The sequence below is a fragment of the Crassostrea angulata genome, chromosome 2 (genome assembly GCF_025612915.1).
Source record: "Crassostrea angulata isolate pt1a10 chromosome 2, ASM2561291v2, whole genome shotgun sequence".
Classification (NCBI taxonomy): domain Eukaryota; kingdom Metazoa; phylum Mollusca; class Bivalvia; order Ostreida; family Ostreidae; genus Magallana; species Magallana angulata.
Genome location: NC_069112.1, coordinates 33,961,650 through 33,984,978, shown reverse-complemented (window position 1 = coordinate 33,984,978; position 23,329 = coordinate 33,961,650). Strand labels below are relative to the sequence as shown.

The window sequence follows — 23,329 nt, the reverse complement described above, 5'->3', positions numbered from 1 at the left end:
ATTCTTATAGTCACGATTTAACAAGATGCAATGTTCACTTAGTAGTAGCACTTGTCACATGTACATGCTAAATGAATATATCTGAAATATGAATAAATGAATTGGTAATTCATATATCCTTGAAAATTATTGATATATCCTTGAAAATTATTGATATTCTTGCCCACCCTCTTGAGATTAATTTAGAACAAAGCTTCAAGTAAATATATACATTGTGTTTAATACATTGGCCTTGGGCTCATGCATACTTGTCTACAATGCTGTCTCTGATATTTGCCAGGCAGAGCAAATATATATAATTCTAGCACCAAGTTGAACCCTACTTTTTGGTACATTTCTTTTGACATAATTTTGTAACTTTTGGCCAGCCCTATAATTCTCTCAATGTGTATTCTTTTAGAGGTCATTCGTCTATATTTTACCAATATATTGGGTTCAAGTTGAGATCTTCCACTGAGCAAATGTGGAGTATTTACCTAAACATCTGGGTTTGCAAACGGGTCTAATTCTGTCAATATGGATTCTTTTAGAGGTCATTCGACTATATTTTACCAATCTATTGCGTTCAAGTTGAGATCTTCCACTGAGCATAGTTGGAGTATTTACATAAACATCTAGGTTTGCAAACGGGTATTGTACCATTATTCCCCTGTCAGCCATAATACCGTAACTAAACTGAAACAATATTTTTTCAGGTTTTACGAGATCAGAACTTTCAATAATTTGATGATCACTTGTAGATCCCCTCCCCAATATGCATCTGATATGAAACAAACTAAACCTTTTTGAGTACACCCTATCATAACCTTTAGAGTGTTTTATGTCTATAATTTGACCATGTAGTAGACTGACTGTCAACATTAGATGGTTTTTGGATGGTAATTTCTGTTTGATAAAGTATAACTTATTGCACAGAAAAATCTGCTGGCATATGCGCCATGATTAACTCTTTGGCTGGCCAAATATCCAATTCTTTTAATTGGAAATATAATCAGAGGCATGAAAGTGCTAAGAGTCCACTCGTTCTGCACATGTCAATATTTTGATGGAATATTTGTTATTACATTGTTAGTTTTACATTAAATTTATTTTCCGTTTTTTGTCAATAAATTAAACATAGGTAAACAAAGATTACAGAGCTCATTGTGGCAGACATCACCTTTATGAGACCACTTTTATCAAATTATATTATAATAATACTGTAAACCAACTATTATTCGCCGGCGAGAAATTTTTGCGAGGGTCTCGTCGTCGCGAATATTTCCCGCCGCGATGTCGTCTGGATGTTATAACAAAACGGGTCTGGCTATTTATTGACCACTAACATTAGTCGTCGCTTATGATGATAAAAATGAACAGTTGGAAGAGGATCAGCTGTGTTTGGACAAAGATATCGAAACACACACCCGTGTTCACTGGACCAGTGAAGAAGAGAGTTGTCAAATGCATTTGGAGCACAGATACAGTCAAAGTCCAATATAAAAACAGCCGATATCAGAAATGCTTAGAAACAATTCAAATTTCTAAGTGTAAGATCAGAAGCAGTTAAAATTCCAAATTAAACCCCTGATCACTGTTCCTGGTGGAAGAACTGCTATCTATGGAGGTCTCTGTTGGACTCCAAGTTAATGGAGTGCCACTGACAATAGTCCTGGTGGAAGAACCGATACCCATGGGGGTCTCTGGGGGAGTCCCAATTGACAGACTCTTCGTCATAACTGGCACTGGCGTGGATGACACGCCATATTAAAGAGAATCATGCATGTCGTCAAGCTATTTTTACGATTGTATTTGGCGATTTTGCCAACCATTGCCGGCTTAGGCGGCTATCCCATTCAATGCGGACACTGTGTTGACTTTGTCGCTATGCTTTGTATAAGGATTTTGAACTCTGGAGAAGAAGAGGTGCGGGACTTTCTAGTTGCGAGATGCGATTAAGAAATTGACACATCCAACGTGAAGATCTTAACCACATTTAAAGGAACACGATGGAAGTACTACACTTTAGTAGCCGAAGAATCTCTTTTTTATGGTATATGTATAAAGATAGAAAAAAATGTGTTTAAAATCCAGATATAGGCTTATATAAATAAATATAGTAGTTATTATTATGTTTAATGATAATACCTTTAATGTGACATGTGTTTTCTTCTTCTTTTATCACAAACGATATATGTTTACATTTATTAAGTCTCCTATTTCTCCTATATCGGCATTTGTAGATTATGTAATTGGTGCTATCTCTAGGTCAAGATCCTAAATGTAATACTATCTGGGTAGGATGATATTTAAATCAATCAGCGTGGCTCCTCTAGACCACGTGATCATTCACTAGAGGAGAACGCCACGCTTTATTTTAAGAAGATCATTTGGGACAAAACTGTACGTTTCGTGTGCATTTGCACACTGTCTCCAGTGAAACGTTTATTTCCGTTATCTTTAAGCTGTTTGCCATTGTATTCAGTTGGAAATCGTGTGGAAATATTTCAATCCAGCAGATTAATAGTGAGTGCCTTTTCGTCCTACATGTATTAAAAGGGCGCAATCCGGTTTGTACCGGTTGGGAGAAGTGTGTCACAACATGGGCGACCCGCATTTTCTCAGGATTTGTTTACTAGGACATTCGTTTATGACTCGTTTAGGACGCTACATGGATTCTCATCCGGATTTATACAACTTGAATTTACTGGAAGATCGGTACAGTGTGTGTGTACGGGCCCGTGGTGGATTGCGGATTTCTAGGTAAACAGCCATGCCACCTAAGCGAGGTCAGAAGCCCTCCACTCAAACAAGAAGCAAAAAGAGGAAACTTACTTCAGGGATCTCAAAAAATGATGTTTTTTTTTTTATCACATAACTAATTAAATTACAATTCATTACAAATTGACTCACCTAATTCCTAAAAAAATGTTGAATGTTAATTAAAAATCTAAGTTTAGAAATATCTTGGGAGTTAATTTTTTTTCCTCTCTATTCATATAGAATTAAATATTTAAATTATGATTGTGTTGAATTCTATATATTGTAATTTGTATACTGCAGATAAACACACTGTCTTTTATTATCAATTTGATTTAAAATTCACATGGGTCCAAATGACATGGGCCGAAAAGATCAGGGTAAGATAAAAGAAAGCACCCATTCACGTTGTTTACAAGGTGAAAGTAGTTCACTAGTTGGTTAAAAATAACTTTTGGTTATATATACTTATCGCTCAATGTAGGAAGTTATGTTTCTGAGAGATCCAACTTTTGTGCATTGTCAATATTCGATATGGATACAAAATAATCTGTTTTGCAGGCTGGAATATTTCATAACCAAATTGAGTATGTAGGTCTAACTATCGCATGTGTCTCCGTGCAGGTGTATTCGTCCGCTGAAACCCAGACATATTGTTTACAATAAAATATGAACATTTTCAAAGACAATAACCATATCGTATCTGCCAACTCGTTTTGTTGACGAACAGTTGTGCTCGAAGTTGAAGTATGTCATCTTTTTTTCTTCAAACACATAAGAAAACTTTGCACTCATTTGAGTTGTTTGGCTCCTTAAAAATTTGCAAACTTCCGGACGTATGATCCCTTGATGGCTTTCGAGCTTCGCTCGACGCCATAAAAAAGAGAAAGGGAGTGGGGAGAAAAGAAAGACGCAAAAAATCGGTTTAATGCGTGACATTTGCTTAATCCTACACACAATTTTGCAGCGTATAAAATGTAGATTAATTCAGACAAATTTACCACTCGGTTTTCTGAAAGCAGCTAATCATCAGGGCGGATTTCTCTGATTTATTGTAAGTAAAAAATAATTTCTTAAATGCTTTTATAAGAAATTACAGAAAAAAATCAAGAACTCCGGCATTTAGATTTTAATTTTTAACATGTTAAACTTTTTAACAATAATTAAAGACCTTATAAGAATTATTACATGTTATACGTAGTTTTAAAATTAACTATCTAAGCTTTTTATTAAACAAAATTTTAAAAACTTAATGCGTTAAAATATATTTATCGATTCTTACAAGGTTTGTGTAATGTCAAAGAAAAACTCTGTGCAGACATGTGTGAGAGGGTGTGTGCGTGAGGGTGAGGGTTTAGGTGTGTGTTCGATTAATAGTCTTGCAAATACATGCATTTATTTTCTCTTATTTTGTTGATTAAACAGTGATTTGGAAACATCTCATGAATTTGAAAATTTAGGGGAACAAATCAACAGACAAGTTTCACCATCTACTAGGTATGGTATATTTAAGAAAGATTCATTTATTTATTTCTACCATCATTATTAATTTAAAGTTTAGGATTAAAGTTTCAGAATTTGTCCATCATTGTATCTCTGTAATTAAGTTAAGTACTTTGCTCAAATGTTGTTTTATGAATTTTATTTTTTAAAAGGTTGGTTATTGAATTTGGTCAATTTCGTTAAAAGGACTCCCTGTTCTGATAATCAAATCTCTAAGACTGAGGCAAAGACGGAGGATGCAGGAACGACTTCCGTGCTAAGGCCTTTACTGAATAGTAATGGAAAACCAGCAACCGTCCCTTTGACGGAAACAACAATTAAAACAGAGAATGTCCCTCAGTCGGATGAAGCAACCCTGACCAAACAATACAGGGCAGTTAAAACGGAAATACCTTTCAAAAGATAACGATACACACTTTAAAACCTTTTTTAAAAGTTCTGCTTTCCTGTTGGAATGCACCCAACTGTTATTCAATTCATGAAAGGTGTATATAATTTAAAACCTACCGTTCCAAAATATTCATGTGTGTGGGATGTTTCAGTTGTTCTGAAATTTCTTAATTCATTACCGTGTAATGACATTTTGTCACTTAAGGATTTGACATATAAATTAGCTATTTTAATAGCTTTGGTGTCTGCAGATAGGGGACAATCCATTGCCTTTTTGGATCTAAAATTTTTAAAGATTCTCCCATCAAAGGCAGTTTTTGTGATTAAAAAACTTACAAAAACCTCAAGACCTGGCAAGCCAGCCAAACGTGTAGTATTACCAACTTACACTAAGTGTAAGAAATTGTGTGTTACATCAACTTTACAATGTTATATTGAAAGAACTAAAGACTTGCGTAGTAGCTCAATATTGTTTATCTCAATATTCAAACCTCACAAACAAGTGACTTAAAGTACAATTGCCAGATGGATTAAGTCTGTGTTGATTAGATCTGGGATAAGTGGATATGGTGCCCATTCCACTCGAAGTGCATCTACTTCAGCAGCTTTAGAAGCAGGACTTTCCGTGAAAGACATTATGAATGTGGCTGATTGGTCTAATGCATCAACCTTCAACAAGTTCTATAAGAAGATCACTGTGTCATCTGACGTTTCCTTTGGAAAGGTAATTTTACTGTTATTTTTACAAAATTCACAAGTTGTAGATTTCCTAGAACTTTCAATGTAATTATCAACTAATTTTTTAACAGCTGCTTCCTACTGTAAAACATTTCTTATATCCTTTTCTCTTTCTTTCTTATAATCTATGTTCTTAAATTCATCCACTGCTGTTTTAAAACACATTGTGATATATGCCGTACATATTTATATTGGAAAATATCAAGGTGACCTCGAAAAGGTGACATAAGCATGTTCTAATTATCAGGGTGACTCCAAACTGTTAGTGACTTGAACATTATCCAGGTGGACCTTACCCTGACCTCAGCAGGTGACGTGACATTGACCTCATTTATCAAGGTCATAAGTCACCCAGGTGACCCAGATTTTGAAGGCGACCTCATTTAACTGACCCCATACAGACCACAGACTATCCCCTTACTTCTTTATATGAACCGTGACGCAATGTCTGTGTCTTGTGAACATGTTTATCTTTTAAAATGCCGAATTGGTCGTTTTTAAATTCAAGCTTTTATTACTGTGCAGATTTTAAATGAAGTAAATACAGAATATATTTCTGACGTTGTCAAATATTGCATCGAAATCTCGCAGTAACTCCGTACTTGCGTACGGATTGACAAAGAATAGCGCCGACATTTTAGCGCGCATAAATTGTTTGCACTGCGTTCTTCATATAATAATTGTTCTTAAATGGATTAACTTGTAAAACGTATTAAATTGACATTGAAAATTCATTGTTACACCAACTTTCGTTTCGCAAAATAACTGAAATTTATACTCGACTCTGATTGGCTACAGGATAGGATATGATAGGATAAAACTTAACTTTTATATTTCCATCATGTATCATGCATCCTATCCTTGCCAACTTTCAGGATAACAGCACTGTAAAAAAAGAAAAAAAAAAGATAGACAGATGAAGAATTAGACTTCCTTAGAGAGAGATTCAAAGGATAGATTTTGGGAGGTTTTATATTTCCATCATGTATCGTGCAGCCTATCCACGCCAATTTTCAGGATAGCAGCACTGAAAAAGAAGTTAAAAAAAGATGGACCGATGAAGAATCAGACTTTCTCGGAGAGAGATTCAAGGGATACAATTTGGGAATAAAAAAAAGTATTCACCAGTCAGGATTACAAGAGGCACAAAGGAAATGCCTACCACTAATATTGCCCCAAATACGATCAAAATTTAACATTATCAAGTTGGGGAAATAAACTTGTTTAAGGAAAAGTTTATTACTTCTTATTTTGAAAAAAAAAACCTTTTTTATGCTTCAGCTAACAAAATTTGGAGATTGTATTAAAATTGCAATGTTTTATCTTTCTGTAGACAATTTTGTTTAAATAACTTCCAGAGTATGCTTTTGATATGACCAGGCAATGTGAATTATATGACCAATTTTCTTTTTGCAGGTTTATTTTTACTTAATGACATTATTATTTTAAAGAAAAATATTTTAGTGATGTGATTGTCACAAAAGATGTATGTGAAGGTGTATGGGGTATATTTGTAATAAAACAGTTACTCTACATGTAATGTCTGTTTATCCATTTACATGTTTCATTCTATTTGCTTCTCTCTTCATGTGTCCTTATTTTCATTCCAGTCCATAATTTTTATGCCCTGCCATGAGTATGGCTTGGGCATAGAGTGTTTGTCATGTCCGTCTTCCGTCCTTCCATCACACTTTGCGTTTTGTTCATTTCAAAGCTAAGTTTCAAATATATATTCAATATATTTTTATCACACTTTATATGCTGAGAGATATTGATGAGTACTAAGCAACTGCATCACCATTTTTATACCCCCGCTCCGAAGGAGAGGGGGTATACTGTTTTACCCTTGTGTGTCTGTCTGTCCGTCCGTCTGTCTGTCTGTCTGTCTGTCTGTCTGTCCGTCTGTCTGTCCGTCCGTAACAAAAATTTCTGTCGCATTTATCTCAGCAACTATTTATCGCAGATGATTGAAATTTTAACACAGTGTTTGTTAAGGCATGCCATATCGTGGGATATATTTTTGTACCAATCGGACGTCAACTTCCTGTTAAATGACGACTTTGCTTATTTTTTAACCAAAATTTTCAAACAAATTTTCGTCAAAGATTTCTCAGCAACTGTTTATCGCAGATGCTTGAAATTTTTACACAGTATTTGTATAGGCATGCCATATCGTGGGATATATTTTTGTACCAATCATACGTCAACTTCCTGTTAAATGACGACTTTGCTTATTTTTTAACCAAAATTTTCAAACAAATTTTCGTCAAAGATTTCTCAGCAACTGTTTATCGCAGATGCTTGAAATTTTTACACAGTATTTGTATAGGCATGCCATATCGTGGGATATATTTTTGTACCAATCATACGTCAACTTCCTGTTAAATGACGACTTTGCTTATTTTTTAACCAAAATTTTCAAACAAATTTTCGTCAAAGATTTCTCAGCAACTGTTTATCGCAGATGCTTGAAATTTTTACACAGTATTTGTATAGGCATGCCATATCGTGGGATATATTTTTGTACCAATCATACGTCAACTTCCTGTTAAATGACGACTTTGTTTATTTTTAGCAAAATTTTCAAACAAATTTCCGTCAAAGAATTCTCAGCAACTGTTTATCGCAGATGCTTGAAATTTTTACACAGGATTTGTATAGGCATGCCATATCGTGGGATATATTTTTGTATCAATCGGACGTCAACTTCCTGTTAAATGACGACTTTGTTTATTTTTTGCCAAAATTTTCAAACAAATTTCCGTCAAAGAATTCTCAGCAACTATTTATTGCAGATGCTTGAAATTTTAACACACTATTTGTTTAGGCATGCCATATTGTGGGATATATTTTTGTATCAATCGGACGTCATCTTCCTGTTAAATGACGAATTTGCTTATTTTTTAACCAAATTTTCAAACAAATTTTCGTCAAAGATTTCTCAGCAACTATTTATCGCAGATGCTTGAAATTTTTACACAATATTTGTATAGGCATGCCATACCGTGGGATGTATTTTTGTACCAATCGGGTGTCAACTTCCTGTTAAATGGAGACTTTGTTTATTTTTAGCCAACATTTTCAAACAAATTTTCCTCAAAGATTTCTCAGCAGCTATTTATCACAGATGCTTGAAATTTTAACACACTATTTGTTTTGGCATGCCATATTGTGGGATATATTTTTGTATCAATCGGACGTCAACTTCCTGTTAAATAATGACTTTGCTTATTTTTTGCCAAAATTTTCAAACAAATTTTCGTCAAAGATTTCTCAGCAGCTATTTATCAGAGATGCTTGAAATTTTTACACAGTGTTTTTTAAGGCATGCCATATCGTGGGATATATTTTTGTACCAATCGGACGTCATCTTCTTGTGAAATGAGTACTTTGTTTATTTTAGCCAAAATTTTCAAACAAATTTTCCTCAAAGATTTCTCAGCAGCTATTTATCGCAGATCCTTGAAATTTTAACACACTATTTTTTTAGGCATACCATATTGTTTATTTTAGCCAAAATTTTCAAACAAATTTTCCTCAAAGATTTCTCAGCAGCTATTTATCGCAGATCCTTGAAATTTTAACACACTATTTGTTTAGGCATGCCATATTGTGGGATATATTTCTGTACCAATCGGATGCCAGCTTTCTGTTAAATGTCGACTTTGCTTATTTTGCATATTCACATCAGAGCGGGGGTATCATTAGTGAGCATTGGCTTACAGATATCTTGTTTGACTTTGACCTTTCCTTTGATCTTGACCTCATTTGTCTTAAATAAATATTTAGCTCAGTTTATACCATTCAATATATTGTGATCAAACTTCACATGTTGATGCATACTGATGTAAATTATTCAAATTCATCACCATAATTGACCATGACCTTTCCTTTGACCTAACTTTTCTTAACTTAATGTTTAGCTCTGTTTTAAAAATTTGATAAAACTTCATATGTTGATACATACTGATGTAAGTTCATCAGTTTTAAAGATACAATTTAAGATGATATAGTCAAGCTTCATATGTTAATGTATTCTAATGTAAACTGTTCAAATGCTTGACCAGTTTTGATCTTGACCTTTCCCTTGACATTGCCCTGGCTTTGCTTAAATTAGTTATTAGTTTAGTTTTAAAGATTCCATTTAAGATTGTGTAATCAAACTTTTTATGTTGATACATACTGATGCAAGCTTTTCAATTTCATTAACATTTTTCGGCATTGACTTTTCCTTTGACCTTGATCTCTCTTTACCTAGATAAGTATTTAGAACAATTTTTAATAAACCTTTATAGACATTTTTATCAAACAAAATATGCTGAAACATATAAGGGGGAGCTATTCAACTGCATCAAAAACATTTGTTCATGCACTTTTTTATGACCTTGACCTCTTTTTTATTAAATTTATATCTTGCTTATTTTTAAAGGAAACCATTAAGGATTTTTTTATCTAAGCATTCACTTGTACATAATTTGGTGAGAATTGTTCATATAATCCTTTTGTTTAGATTTCAATTTAAACTTGAATAATGTTTAAGATATTTCATAAACACACAGCAGTTGTCTATTGAGCCGCAGTTTGTAAAAAATTCACGTAAAACATGCAAGTCGTTAAAGGGATAGTAGCTACGATTTTGATATATTTTTCATACTGCTGAAAGTAACTAAAAACCAATATATATACATCAAATACTCAAACAATGCATCACTGTGTTTATTAAAAGCCTCCTAATCATTAATTAATTGATCAAATTCGTCCGAACTCACCGTATTAATTATGCATCGGAAGTTTTCCGACGTCTACCGAAGCTGATTTTCACATACCCGGATGCAGCGTAATGGATGACGAGGTAAGCACATGACAATGATTTTATGTGAAAATAAAATTATTTATATTCAGTGGAAGGTGTTTTGCAAGCCTATTCATTCTTTAAAGTATTATTTCATCCATTTCTATTTAATAAACCGTAAAAATTAGTGAAATTTGTTTCCTTTCGATGTTGTGTACGTAGAAACATGAATGGGGTACCCCAAGGGGTATTATTAATTTTACTTCAATTACGTTATATAATATAAATCATCATCATAAATTGTGATCGTTTCATACTTACAAACTATATTATTATATACGGAAAAATAGGTTATGAAAATTTGATTAGCATCAGAATCGAGGTGTAGTGTCTCCATATCACCAGTTCACAACTGACGTTTTGACGTAATGTTTGTTATCACAGACTCCTGATTTTATTTTATTTTTATTTACCAACAAATCGCTCAATAAAACCAAAGATCGAAAAATTCTACCCCTTCTATTGATAAAGTATGATGAAAAAATCCTACTCCTAGTACTTTATATATACATTTATAAAGGGGTTGGATTTTTTGGGCCATATTGAATCACTTTTTATAAACAAAATTCATGTGCCTGTGTTATATGTTATAGAATTTACATATCAATAATAAATAAAAGATTTTACTCCTTATAAATATGCAATTCCATTTGACAATATTTTGAACATTTTAAAAAATTATATTCTATATAAGAGGATAAGCTACGTTCATATGTATATTAGGCTTACTTGTATATTATGATTACCTCCACCCTAGTGCCCTCCACTTACCATCCCATAGACAAATTTATACATACTCTAAATGCAACTTATACAGGTTTCAAGAAGTTCTATGTCTGATAGAGAGTCTTCCTCTAGCCCCGAGAGACCAAGCAGGGGCAGAGCCAGAGGGAGAGCCACGGCTAGAGGTAGAGCAAGAGGGCAGGGTCCAGCTCGAAGACGGGGTGCTAGAGCTAGAGGAATATGCAGGGGGCCAAACAGACACGAGACGCTCAGACAGCGTGTAATAGACCGGAATCTTCAACTAAGGGTATACTATGATATCTTGTAACACTCTTCATTTTCTTGTATGTGTCGTATTTTCTTGTATATTTGATTTCGTATTTTCATTAAAATATTTAGAATCGTGTTGCCGAGATGACGGAGGATGCATTGAGAGAATTAGTGATGAGCGTCTGTGAGAGAGACCCATCACTAATTCTCGACATCGTCGATCGGGCATCTCAAGCTGAAGCCGCTCAAGGTGGATATCATCCACTGCCCGGAAGCAATTCCCCCAATTGGTGTGTGTGCAGCAAGTGTCGGGAGATGCCCACCGAGGAGGAGAGGGTGTGCTGCAGGCAAACACCTTCCAACTGCCTCTCTACTTTGCCAGTAAGTAGTTCTATATGACGCACATATAACTAATTTTAATATTAAAACATTTAATAGAAATGTATTATAATATTAATGTAAATACCTATAATTTCAGGACTTTGACCTGATAGTTCTAGACCCATTAGTTTTGATGGTAGCTCGTCGGTACAGGTAAGGAAGTTTTTTTAAAATATTATTCTAGATCAATTTGTATTGTTTACTCCCATGACTTTAATTTTTAATGTTGTGTCCGCCTTATCACTGAAATGCCATTTCAATTTATTTTCATCTCTTTAAACAGACAGGATGTCCTTGCTGCTGGTGAGGACGACGACTTTAACCGGAGCAATCGCCACGCAGGATACCGACAGTTTATCCTCTGGCAGCATGGGCATTTGGGGGCAGGAAACCGCCGTGTCTTTCCAAGCTGCTCCACCTGGAGGATAAGAGATACTTATCCTGACAGTTTTGGACAATATAGGGGATTTGTGGGTGGCCGTCTGGGATAATATACATGTATATTAATAAACAGCACTAATGTTCAAATTTCAAGTTTTTTTATGTTGAGCAAACACCTACATGTATATCATAAAAACTGTTCACATGGAACACATATCTAATTTAATTCAAAATTACATGCAAATGTAAAAGCAGAAAAATTGCTAGATCTCAAGCTGTTATTCTTTGAAAAAACTACATGTACACTTTATGTAAACGTGCATCTAGATAAAAAAATGAAGCACACTCATGAAATGGGAAAGTTCCACTTAAAATCACCTTCCCTTATGAAGAGCTTTGTGATCAAGAAGTATAGAAAACCTCTTAAAAATCCAATGATAAATAACATGACTATCAATTGAATATCAATTTAAGTACATGAAAGCACGCCTCATAGCTAATCATAGACATGTAAAATGTATGTCTATCATAAAGATAACAGGAACAGAGTAGTCCACAATGAGTTCATTCTACCCAGTAATCAATAGTTTTGTCCATTTCAACACTTGTTCTAAATCGTGATCGCTGTTCATGAACAATCTGTTGAGTAGGTGGTGGGGGGATTGGTGCAAGGTGAGATGAAACTCTCCTGGGGTCATCCTGCTCTAGAACCATCTTCTGGTTCATACCAATGGCATCATCCAGGCGTTTAAGGATAATCTTCCGCATCATCTCGGGCACATATGAATACTGTATGTTGTGACTGACCATCTACTACTTTTCTTCTGAAAAACTCTCTGGTACCTTAAATAAGAGAGAATATTACTTAATGAATTTCTATTCAATACAATAAACAAATGATCCACTATGCAAAGCATACCTCCTCATTACATGAAATGGTTTTTAAATGCATTGTATTATACAAGCACATGAAGTTTCCTCTCCATTTTAAGGAAAATTTCCTTGAACAATGCAAGTTAAGTCAAGAGAACTCGTTCTTTAATTTGTTTGCTTACAAGTTTTTGTATTCTAAGTTCAAAGTAGTACTATGTTCCTTGCACTATGAGATAAAATGTCATCAAAATCAACATTTCCTTGCTTAAGTTGACAAAACTTGTTATAACCTGATAGATCCATCTTTGTTTGTCATAACTTCTCTATCAATGTGACCATTATGGTCCAATGCAGCCAAGAGATTTCGACATCGGTAAGCAGGTGGCGTGTATGAATGTCGCTTCGATGCGTACATCAAAATGAGGTTCTGGAAGTTTTCCAACTCTGCTGTACCTCTGAAGTAATAAAAGATTTTCAATTGTAAAAAATAATATTTTCTAAAATAAAACATGGTTGAAACTAGGGTTAGCATCATAAAAACTCCTCAATAATTGTTCTAGAATAACTTTAGAATGTATATCTATACAAAAATATATTTTTATTTGTGATACTGTTAGAAATACTTTAAACTAAGAATTGACAAATTATATGAACCTGCAGTTCAGATAATATGGGATGTTGTTCAATAATCTTTTGTCCAGAACAATACTCCTTAAGGAAACATGAGCTGGGGAATCTTTTTCTAGCCATCCCTTCTCTCTAGCAGATGTCAATGGACCATGTTCACACTTATTACTGGAACTGTATGGCAATATCCAACTGTGTACATTTACTACATGATGTAATACACCAATCCACATCCCCTGAAAAAAAATTACCATCTTAATTTGTCTTCTAACTTTAAATTACTAGAAAAGGGTTTTTATGACATTTTTAACTTACAACAAAGTCTTCTTTTGTAGTACAAGTTTGTGCTGTATACCAGTAATGGTTAACCACATCTTTGGTCCAGTCCAGCAAACCTTTATTCTTCTTTTCTTGACCTGCCTTAGTAAACATGAAAGCATCGCAATGTCAATGAAATTGCTATAACTAATTCATGCAAAGTTCTTCACTGTAGTCTTCAGTGTTACGAATGGAACAAGCACATGCCAACACAGTATATCATGCTTACCTTGATGATTTTTTTCCCCAAGTTCTTGGTCCCATGCCAAACATCAAATGAATGCTTGATGTCTGGATAGTTTTTCTCTATTAAAAAATATCAGATTTCATTTATCATTGAAATTTTTAGTATGTAAAAACATGAAAAATATTCACCTGGCTATGTAACAAATACAAAGGTACATGTATATTACATGTACTAACAAAAAAACTTATTACAGTTTATACGCACTCATTAGTGATGAAATCTGCACATGTGCATCAGTCACAACTTCTATAATTTTCATCCCCTTCTCTATAAGAAACCCAAGTCCCTTTATAAAGCACGCCTTTTCCAAGTTTGTACTTTTCTTTTCTGTAAACCTTTTGTCTAAGGTGATGATGCATAGGATCTTTTTGGTAGTATACTCCATGAAGGTATAAGAGCAATACTGCGCGGAATGTCCCGGACTGTCCATTCTTCCATCCCCTTCAATTTTAAGAAAACATTATTGTTTAAGTTAGAACTACATCAATGTCTAATGTTATACCCTTACAGATATTATATTTAGTTCTAACCAACAAAAGTCCAATAAAACAAATGTTGCAATCAACCAGCTAACAATCCAACACAAAAATTGTTGGACTGTTGCATCTTCACTATCCAATATTTGTCCAATCTCAATCTTGTCAGGACAGAAATACTGATAGTTTACAAATGCATAGAAGCAATATTTGTATTTACCAAGAACAACCAAATCAACTCCTCTGAACTCCTCCAGTACTGCATTTTGGTGGTTTATCCAGTGTTCATCGACAGATGGGACAACATACTGGCGCTGCATTTTATAGAAGGTGCTTTTGCTAAGAATAGGAAGATGTAAAAATTTAGCAAACATCGATATCTTTTGGAAATTACTTCCTGAGAGGACAGTGCTTGCAGTCAGCATCAAGTCACCAATGTGTACACCTCTATTCAAGATTGGCTGGGAGCACCATCTATAAAGCGTGTGACCATCTGGACAAATCTGATAAACAAAAATAGGCAATTGTATTAAGTAAATAGCAAATACAAATGGGGATAATGAGATACAATATTTTATACACAAATACTAATCATGAAATCTTATATATCTCAGGACAAGAAGTGATGACTAAAAAATGATGTGCAATTTTATATTTATGAATAAACACATTACCCATTTCAGGTAAAGGGCTGATGCAACAACTTCTTTCTTTATTTCTACTCCTAGTCCACAGCCTTTATGCGAACAAGTTTTCTGTATGTTTGCTGTAGCTAAATTCAGCAGCTGGTTGTAATATATCAAGAAAGGTTGATCATTCATAAAGCCTTGTATCTCTTCATTGGTTTTGATGCGATGACAACCAGGACTTTGACTAAAATCAACTTCTGTAGTCTCGATTTCCTCATCACTTATGCATTCGTCATCTTCATCATCATCAGTAGCAGCAGTGGTGTCAAGTCCTTCTCTATTTGATAAGAAAATGCATTGTTTTGAAATATAATTTGTATCTACAATTATTATATTTTACAAAACTATTTTGGCCCCTTATTGACCCTTCAACTCCCCCCCCCCCTTGCCAATCACCTGTAAGCAGAGAAATCTTACTTTACATCTCTTCACTACTTATAAACACCAGACCCTTATATCTCAAGTAGTAAATAACTACTTGCTAAGTTGAAAATGAGAGTAATTTATTTTCTTTTTTGGCTACAAACTTTATGGGATTGTATCACCCACATATGGAGTAAAAATTCATATTATGTACCTTAGAGTGATGTTAAAACTTGGTTCATAATCATCATCCTCTACATCATCATCTGTCATTTCCACCTCAGTCACATCAATGGTCAAACTATATGGGAATAAAACCAAATTACTAAAAATGTATTATTTTTATATGCATAGGCATTATAAAATATAGTTCTTTGAATTTCTGATATCAGATTAATTTATTATTAACTGTGTAAAAAAAAAACAAAAAAAAAAACAAAAACAATATGACTAACTCAAAAGGGTTTATGAAACTGTTTGACTCCTTCACAATGGGACATCGACAGCTTTTTTTCATTTCTTCTATTCCAGACATGTATACATCTGACTTACTGAAATATAGAAGGCATTCTTTTTTAATTACCACACAGCATAAAAAAGTCTGAATTCACAGTGACTTTTAAGGATTTCTCTGCTTGGTCAGTTGAAAAAACTATTATTTCCTATGTCGTTTGTAATGCGAGAAATGATTGGTTAACAAGCTAGGTGTAAATTTCCGAGCACCTGCTGAAGCCGCGGGTGTAAATAAAATGTGACGTCACAATGCAATTCTTGCTTTAATCAAGTGCACCTATTATAGATCTTTGTGCAAAATAATGTAACATGCAATGATGTAAATGAATAAATAATTTGTCAAAATACCTAATATATCTTAACATTCTATTGGTAAGAATAAATGATTTTCAGCACAATTTCAATTAATATTAATTGATTTCCAAGTTGCAAAGCACTAGTAAAACTATATATAATTTCAAAATTTGTATAACAGGAAATAAATTCGTTATTCAGGTCGTTATTCACCCAATCAAGGGTGTACGGGGATTTACCCTTGGGTTGTATTCCATACACCCTTCGTCCTGCGAACACAAGCCAGGGTATATCCCCGTCCATTCTTGATAAGACCTGGATAACTAATAGTATCATTGTGTACTTTGACAAACGATACTGGCATATGACCAATTCTCACCAGGGACCAATCCGCCTTGCCAATGCATTTTTACATCATTATTAACAGTCATAAAATTATATACAAAAATGAAGAAAAAATGCGCTTGCAAGAATTTGTGCACTGTATTATTATTTAGTATTCATTTCTTTTGCTCTTAATATTAATTTTTTTAGGGGTGGGTGGGGGTGGATCATGGATAAATAATGGTTCAATTGGAAAAACTTATATTTGAGAGGGAAAAGGACTGAAATCCTTACCCAGACTCTAGCTATCGGGCTGCAGAAATATTATATTACTTAGTTCATGCATTTATGGAATATCTGTAGTGAAAATGTTTTTATATATATATCGTCTGTTGTCTTCCACATAATGTAAGGTAAGACATCAGGTATTTTTACTATGTATGTTTTGTAGTTTCTCTGCTACACAACATATCAAAGAGACATTGCATATCAAAATGTTTACATAAAAACTTTGAGAAATTTGCAGAATAAATATATACTCAGTTATTTCCGCCTCTGAAGAAGTAATTCTTGACACATCATACTTGTATGGAAAAGACGATGGTCCTGGGGTAGAGGTAATAGGTGCACCCGCTGGACTCATGGGCTCGACTGTAGATCCTTTGGGAGAACCGAAGCAGTCTTTTCTATACAGTTCATACCTATATAATAAACATAAAGCATAACTAGTGTGCAATATAAATCGATGACAAAACAACTGCGATATCGTTTTTCAAAGTCCAATTCAATTCTATCATTACAATGTTTTTTCGGTATGACATCTACCCCTTGGGGTACCCCATAACTAACATTATCGATAGAGATGCTTCGGAAAGGAATTAAGACATCATAGATTGCATGCATGTTTTTCTCTGCCTAGATTAAAATTTGTTAATGAAATAATCTGTATAATATCGTGAATTATCACACTTTACTCAAAATTAATACTCACTTGTCCAGTAAAACTTTCGCGACAGCTGCATGGCTCTCGAGCTTCAGAGTGTCTTTCAACCCCTTCCAACGTTCAAACTGGACGCCGATATTTACTCGCGCCTTATTATAAGACGCCTGAATGTTTTGCCGATTTCGTTTTCTGACTGAATCTGTGAGAACACGTTTCCGTCCGCGAGTTGACATACCCGTGTCGGCCATGTCTTCTGCTATATAAAGCAATCTACGCATGCGTTATTGAGGCTGTCGAATGAGTTCACAAAAGGTCATATGAATACGAACGGACTTTAATTCAATTTTTGTCTACCAGACAAAAATTCAAGTCACTTGCCTATACTGACCAAGTTCGTCAAAACTATCGATTGGGACATAACAGAAATTGTATTTTGTTACAAAATTTATCATTCTAAAGTATTATTTCGCTGAATAAAAACTTTTAAAAATATTCCAAAATCGTAGCTACTACCCGTTTAAGGAGATGCATGGGTCATAAACCATATCCGCAGTGTCTGTTTCCATGAGGTAGTATGATGTTACTGTTAAGGTTTAGCGGTTAATTCCTCACGCATGCTCATTTGCCCTGTTTTCCCTTACGTTATTGTATAGGGAGAGTTTTTAGAGTTTTCGGTTCATTTGCTTCTTCCTCCCAACGTGTCGAGTGGTCTTGTACTTCATTGTTTTCTTTCGTAGGCTGTGGTACTTCCTCAGGCGATCGAGCTGTGTCATCTTCCGGTGGAATGGTCCTGCATGGTCCCAGCGCACACCGACCATATTGGCAATGAGAGATGATGAAGATCCAGTGCCGTGAGTAGAGGTATGAACTGCGGAGTGACACAGTGCGGTGAAGTTTCTGGCCCAAGTGGTTTTCTTCGGTGCATACGTGAACACTGTCTGATGGAGACTCTCACATTTATGAGTAGTTGAGAGTCTGCATATTTTTGGCCCAGTATCTGCTTATTGATGACACTCTGTATCCTGGAAATGTCTTCATGTTCCAGGTCAGGTGCCTTCCGTAAGGTAGGAATTTGGCGCTGTAAGTAGGTAGGTGGGCATTGCACGTAAACGACATTCTGCGACAGTGGTGATGGACTCCGGAAACGCTTCCGTCGACTTCCTTCTCCTCCCTTCCTGCCAAGCGGTTCACCCTCCTCACGTATCGTTGGTTTGCATGCTCACTGAGTTATTTTTTTCCACTCGGTCACAGAGTGAAATCAGTTTTTGCTGCATTCCCCTTGTATCAGGTGCCTTAACATTAAGGCAGCTGAGATTGTAGCTAGTGTCTGACACTCCAACCTTTGTTGTTAGGCAGCCTGGTAGAAGGGCCTCGTTGAGGGTTCCAGTCTCCGGTCCTCTAGATTTCTTGTGTTTCGTATCGCAGAGCTGCAAAAGCAGACTGTGTGAACTAGGGTTATGCACAGCAGGTCTGCAAGCAGACTGATTAGAACTTGCTTTATTTCACTCTGCAAAGCAGACATAACTGACCAATCAACATCGCTCAGTAATTAGATTAGAGATAATATGTTTATACATATGCTTGACCAAAACAAAGAATATGGCGGGTAAAAAGAGAGTAGAAGAATTAAAGTTAAATTCAGAACAACAAGAGAGGTTAATTGAACTTCTTCAACAAGAACCTGACCTTTGAAATGTTTTATCATCTGCATATTCCAAGAAGGAGAGTAGGCAAAAAGCCCTTCGGACAATTAATTGTTGAAAAACTAAAGGAAGATTATGAAGGGTTGGAATGCAATGGTAAGTTTATTATGCAGCTGAATAATTTCTGCTCGTTATATGAAATTATTAATAAAAACTGCAAAGGTTTAATGTTATTAAGTATTAATTCATTAGTAATTCAATGCTGATTTCGCTTTAATTTTTGTTGCAGTAAATCAAATACAAGCAAAAATATCATATTTGAGAGGGTATTACTCTAAAGAGCTTGCAAAAATCAACAAATCCAGGAAAAGTGGGGCAGGATCAGATGAGGTGTATTCCAGTTCATTGATACACTTCAAGTCCCTTGATACATTCCTTAAAACACAAATTGTGCCAAGAGGATCACAATCAAATCTGGTAAGTTATAAAAAGTCCCACTGCCAGGAAACTTGACCATTTGTATTGAAATAGTCACGTAACTCTTCTCTAACATCATTACTTGACCGGTTACCAGATTGTTGTGTAAGGCCGGGTAGATCATTTCCAATTTCTTGCCTCCAGGTGCCAAAATTCACTGGGCCATTCTCGATGTCCTCCTCATCTACCATTCCTGCTCCCAAATATTCTGTTGATGATTTCTTTGTCCTCAAAAAGTTATGCAATGCACAACATACCAAAACTATTCTTTCAACTTTTTCTGGTTCTATAGGTATAGCTTGTTTGAATACCCCAAATCTGCAAGTTAAAATGCAAAAAACACATTTTCCACAATTCTCCTTGCTCTTGAAAGTCGGTAATTAAAAGTCCTCTTGTTTTGGTCCAAATTTCGGGATGGGTATGGTTTCATCAAATAAGATTTTAATGGAAATGCTTCATCCCCAACAATGACAAATGGCACATGTGTATTTCTCTGCGGTAAAGGTTTTCCTGGTGGGATATGAAAAGTATTCGACTCCAGAGTTTGAAATAAAGTTGAATTTGCGAAAACTCAACCATCACTTACTCTACCATTGCAACCACAATCTATGTATTTGAATTTATAATCTGCATCGACCAAGGCAAGTAAACCAATGCTGTAAAACTGTTTATAATTGTAATAATTTGACCCGCTTTTAAGAGGACATCGAATGGCAATATGTTTTCCATCCATAGCTCCTATGCAATTAGGAAAATTCCAGGTATCTTCAAACTCTTTTGCTATTTTTTTCCCAATCTGCTTGTGAGCTTGGAACCTGAAATTATTATTTTTAATGTTTTAAAAGGACTCATTAACCATGGATGATGATGAGGATATAGATGGGGAGAGTATGGACACTGTTTCAGAAACGTCACAAGAGGAAATCAAACAAGGTCCTGTCAACCAAAGTTCAAGGCTGAATGGACCAGAGGCAGTCATGTCCGCAAGACATCAGAAAAAGGAGTGAACTGAAACTAACTCAGGTTACCACTCTAGATGAGGATGCCCACTATGGCAACTACATTGCAGGAGCCCTGCGAGAAATGGATGACCCCACAAAGTCGCTAGTTAAACTAAAATTCCAAACTATTCTCTATGAAGCCCAATATGGCGCTCTACAGGACCAGAGTCAGAGACCAATGAACTTAATGCCTCAACACCAAGGACTTTATCAAACACCTAATCACATGTCACAAACAATTAGTCAACAGTCAATGAGTCCTCCAATGAGTCACCAAATGTCTTCAGGGCAACAATAAGTTGATTTGTAATTGTTGAATAAATATTGTTTATAACAATGTACACTTACTTCCATATATTCATCTTTCAATCTATTGAATATTGCAGAACAAGTCTCAGGAATAATCAGAGACATATTTGGTACGGGAATGCGATACAAGCATGATAAGTATGATAATAGAGAGGTTAAGCATTTGAACGTGTACGTCTACGGGTACGTGTAGAACTACAAGTATGTTTACACGTACACGTACAAAAATTTAGCTTATGTTTAATAAACTGTACTTGTAAATGAACGTGAAAAATAATTAGATTTAACATTTTCAACATGTTCAATTTACTCTCACTGTTCATGAAATAATTCAATGAATTTGATGAAACCAAAAGCACAGTCGTCCTTAACCTATCGTCTGCTTTACATAAAACAACTTTTGATATGCACAAGGTATGTATTTCTTTTGAAAAATGCTACAAGTTTACACCGCCGCGTACTTTTGATTTTACACGTTTTGTACAACTTGTAGAATTACGCGGAATGCAGAAATTATGACGTATTACACATTAAATTAGGGAATTCCCCTATTTACACGTACTCGTACACGTACACGTTCAAATGCTTAACCTCTCTAATGACTTGTAACGTTCTCCTATAAATGTAAAAGAGTTGATTCATTTTCAAACTAATATGTATACCAGGTATATCTTTTTACATGTATTAGAATAAATGATAAATATTTGATAGCAAATTGTCTTTCCTTACCAGTTGCAAGGTAACGAAGAGTTAGAGAGAGTCTTTCCGCAGGTGAAATTGATTTCCTCATTATAGTTTCCTTTTTTACAATAAGTGGTGACATTTTCACAAGAAACTCGGTAAAATCTTCCTTTGTCATTCTCACAAAATTTTTGTAACTCTCGTGGTCTTCTTGAGATAATTCTTTTATGAGAGAATTATGCGCCCCATGCTCTTGTCTCCGAAGAATCCATGGTCTTGTCCAGCACGTTCTTCGCTTTCTCCTACTCCTTAAATGCTGCCTATATGCAGCAGCCATTATTATAATTAAAAGAGGAGACAAAATATCTAAATCCTCCATTGTGTACATGTTTACACGTGCTTATGTGACTAGTGGCGGGAAATGACATGCAAATAAAGTGAGAGTAGGCATGGTAAGCAGACAGCGTAAACCTTAGGAGGTCTGCTTTGCAGAGTGAAGTGCAGACCTAAAAAACAGCTTCAAAAGCAGAGCATATAAACTGGCCTTAAGACACTTTGACTGGCCTGTTATGCAAAGTCCTTGTCTCTTGGAAATGCTAAAGTTAATTTTAGGGCTACTGCAGTAAACGTGGACTGCTGTTTCTTGCAGTAGCGTGGTCAGTAATTGTACGTTTACTTTATTGTTTTCTCCGTAAGACCGATCCTCACTTGTAATTTTGACTGTTGTAGGCTTAAGAGGACGGAGTCGGGATGGCAGAACCGCTCCGGACTGTTGGCATGAAGAGGACATGGATGAAAGCAGCATCTCGATAGGCTTTCTGGGGCGGACGCATCCACTGGTCACTGGCCGAGACTGACCGGGAACTGTCATCAGCATCTCTAACGTCGTCGTCATGGCAACCGTCAACAGGTGCTACTTTTGAACTGAAATAGGGATGATTCTTTTGGAAATGCCCTTTGCGTTTTCCGTGGTTTATTTTGGATTGGGTTCTCTTGGAGCGGGGCATGTTTGAATGTGGCCTGCCTTTGGGTACCTCCTACATATAGTTGCAGCACTTCGTGTATCTCCATCCTTTTATCACTGATGTGTTTGTTTAAATTTAAGAGTGTAACCAGTATCTGATAAGGAATTTTCCCTCTTATGAGGCTTTGTTAGGATTATAAAGGATGAATTGATGGATGCTGTCAGTGGTCACAGATCATGTCTTCGGGTTATTTCACCTTGATTTAAGACTAACTGCACATTACCACTTGCTGAGTTTAAACAGCCATTGAGGGGATACATGACCCGTGTAGGCTAATTAGAGATCCTTTGTATCAAATTTCAGTATTGTAAGATGTTTTATGTGTTTTATTGTATTTAATTTACTAAAAATGGAGGGAAAATTCAAAATGATAGACCATTTTGGCTAATATGTAAGTGTTTGACCTTGATGCAATAAGTCAAAGTTGGGTAAAATCTGTTGATATAGAATCTATAGGCTCTGTTGTATTCCTTTATTTCTTAGTCAGAAAAAGATAAGGGTGTCATTTGGGTAAATTTTTAAACCTTAATGTTCTTCCTTAAGTCTAAC

The 23,329-nt window shown here is 35.2% G+C and overlaps 1 protein-coding gene and 2 pseudogenes across 1 annotated transcript; 2 read left to right on the top strand and 1 right to left on the bottom strand.

The window, feature by feature from the left end:
• The first annotated feature begins 10,958 nt into the window (after positions 1 to 10,958).
• LOC128173215 (uncharacterized) lies at positions 10,959 to 12,087 on the top strand. Its single transcript, XM_052838935.1, has 4 exons — positions 10,959 to 11,252; positions 11,345 to 11,596; positions 11,694 to 11,749; positions 11,880 to 12,087. The coding sequence occupies exons 1-4, from the start codon at positions 11,025 to 11,027 to the stop codon at positions 12,085 to 12,087; spliced, it is 744 nt and encodes a 247-aa protein (XP_052694895.1). The 5' UTR covers positions 10,959 to 11,024.
• Positions 12,088 to 12,149: 62 nt separating this feature from the next.
• Positions 12,150 to 17,674, bottom strand: LOC128172305 (uncharacterized; annotated as a pseudogene).
• A 1,470-nt stretch (positions 17,675 to 19,144) lies between these two features.
• Positions 19,145 to 21,075, top strand: LOC128173272 (uncharacterized; annotated as a pseudogene).
• The last annotated feature ends 2,254 nt before the right edge of the window (positions 21,076 to 23,329 follow it).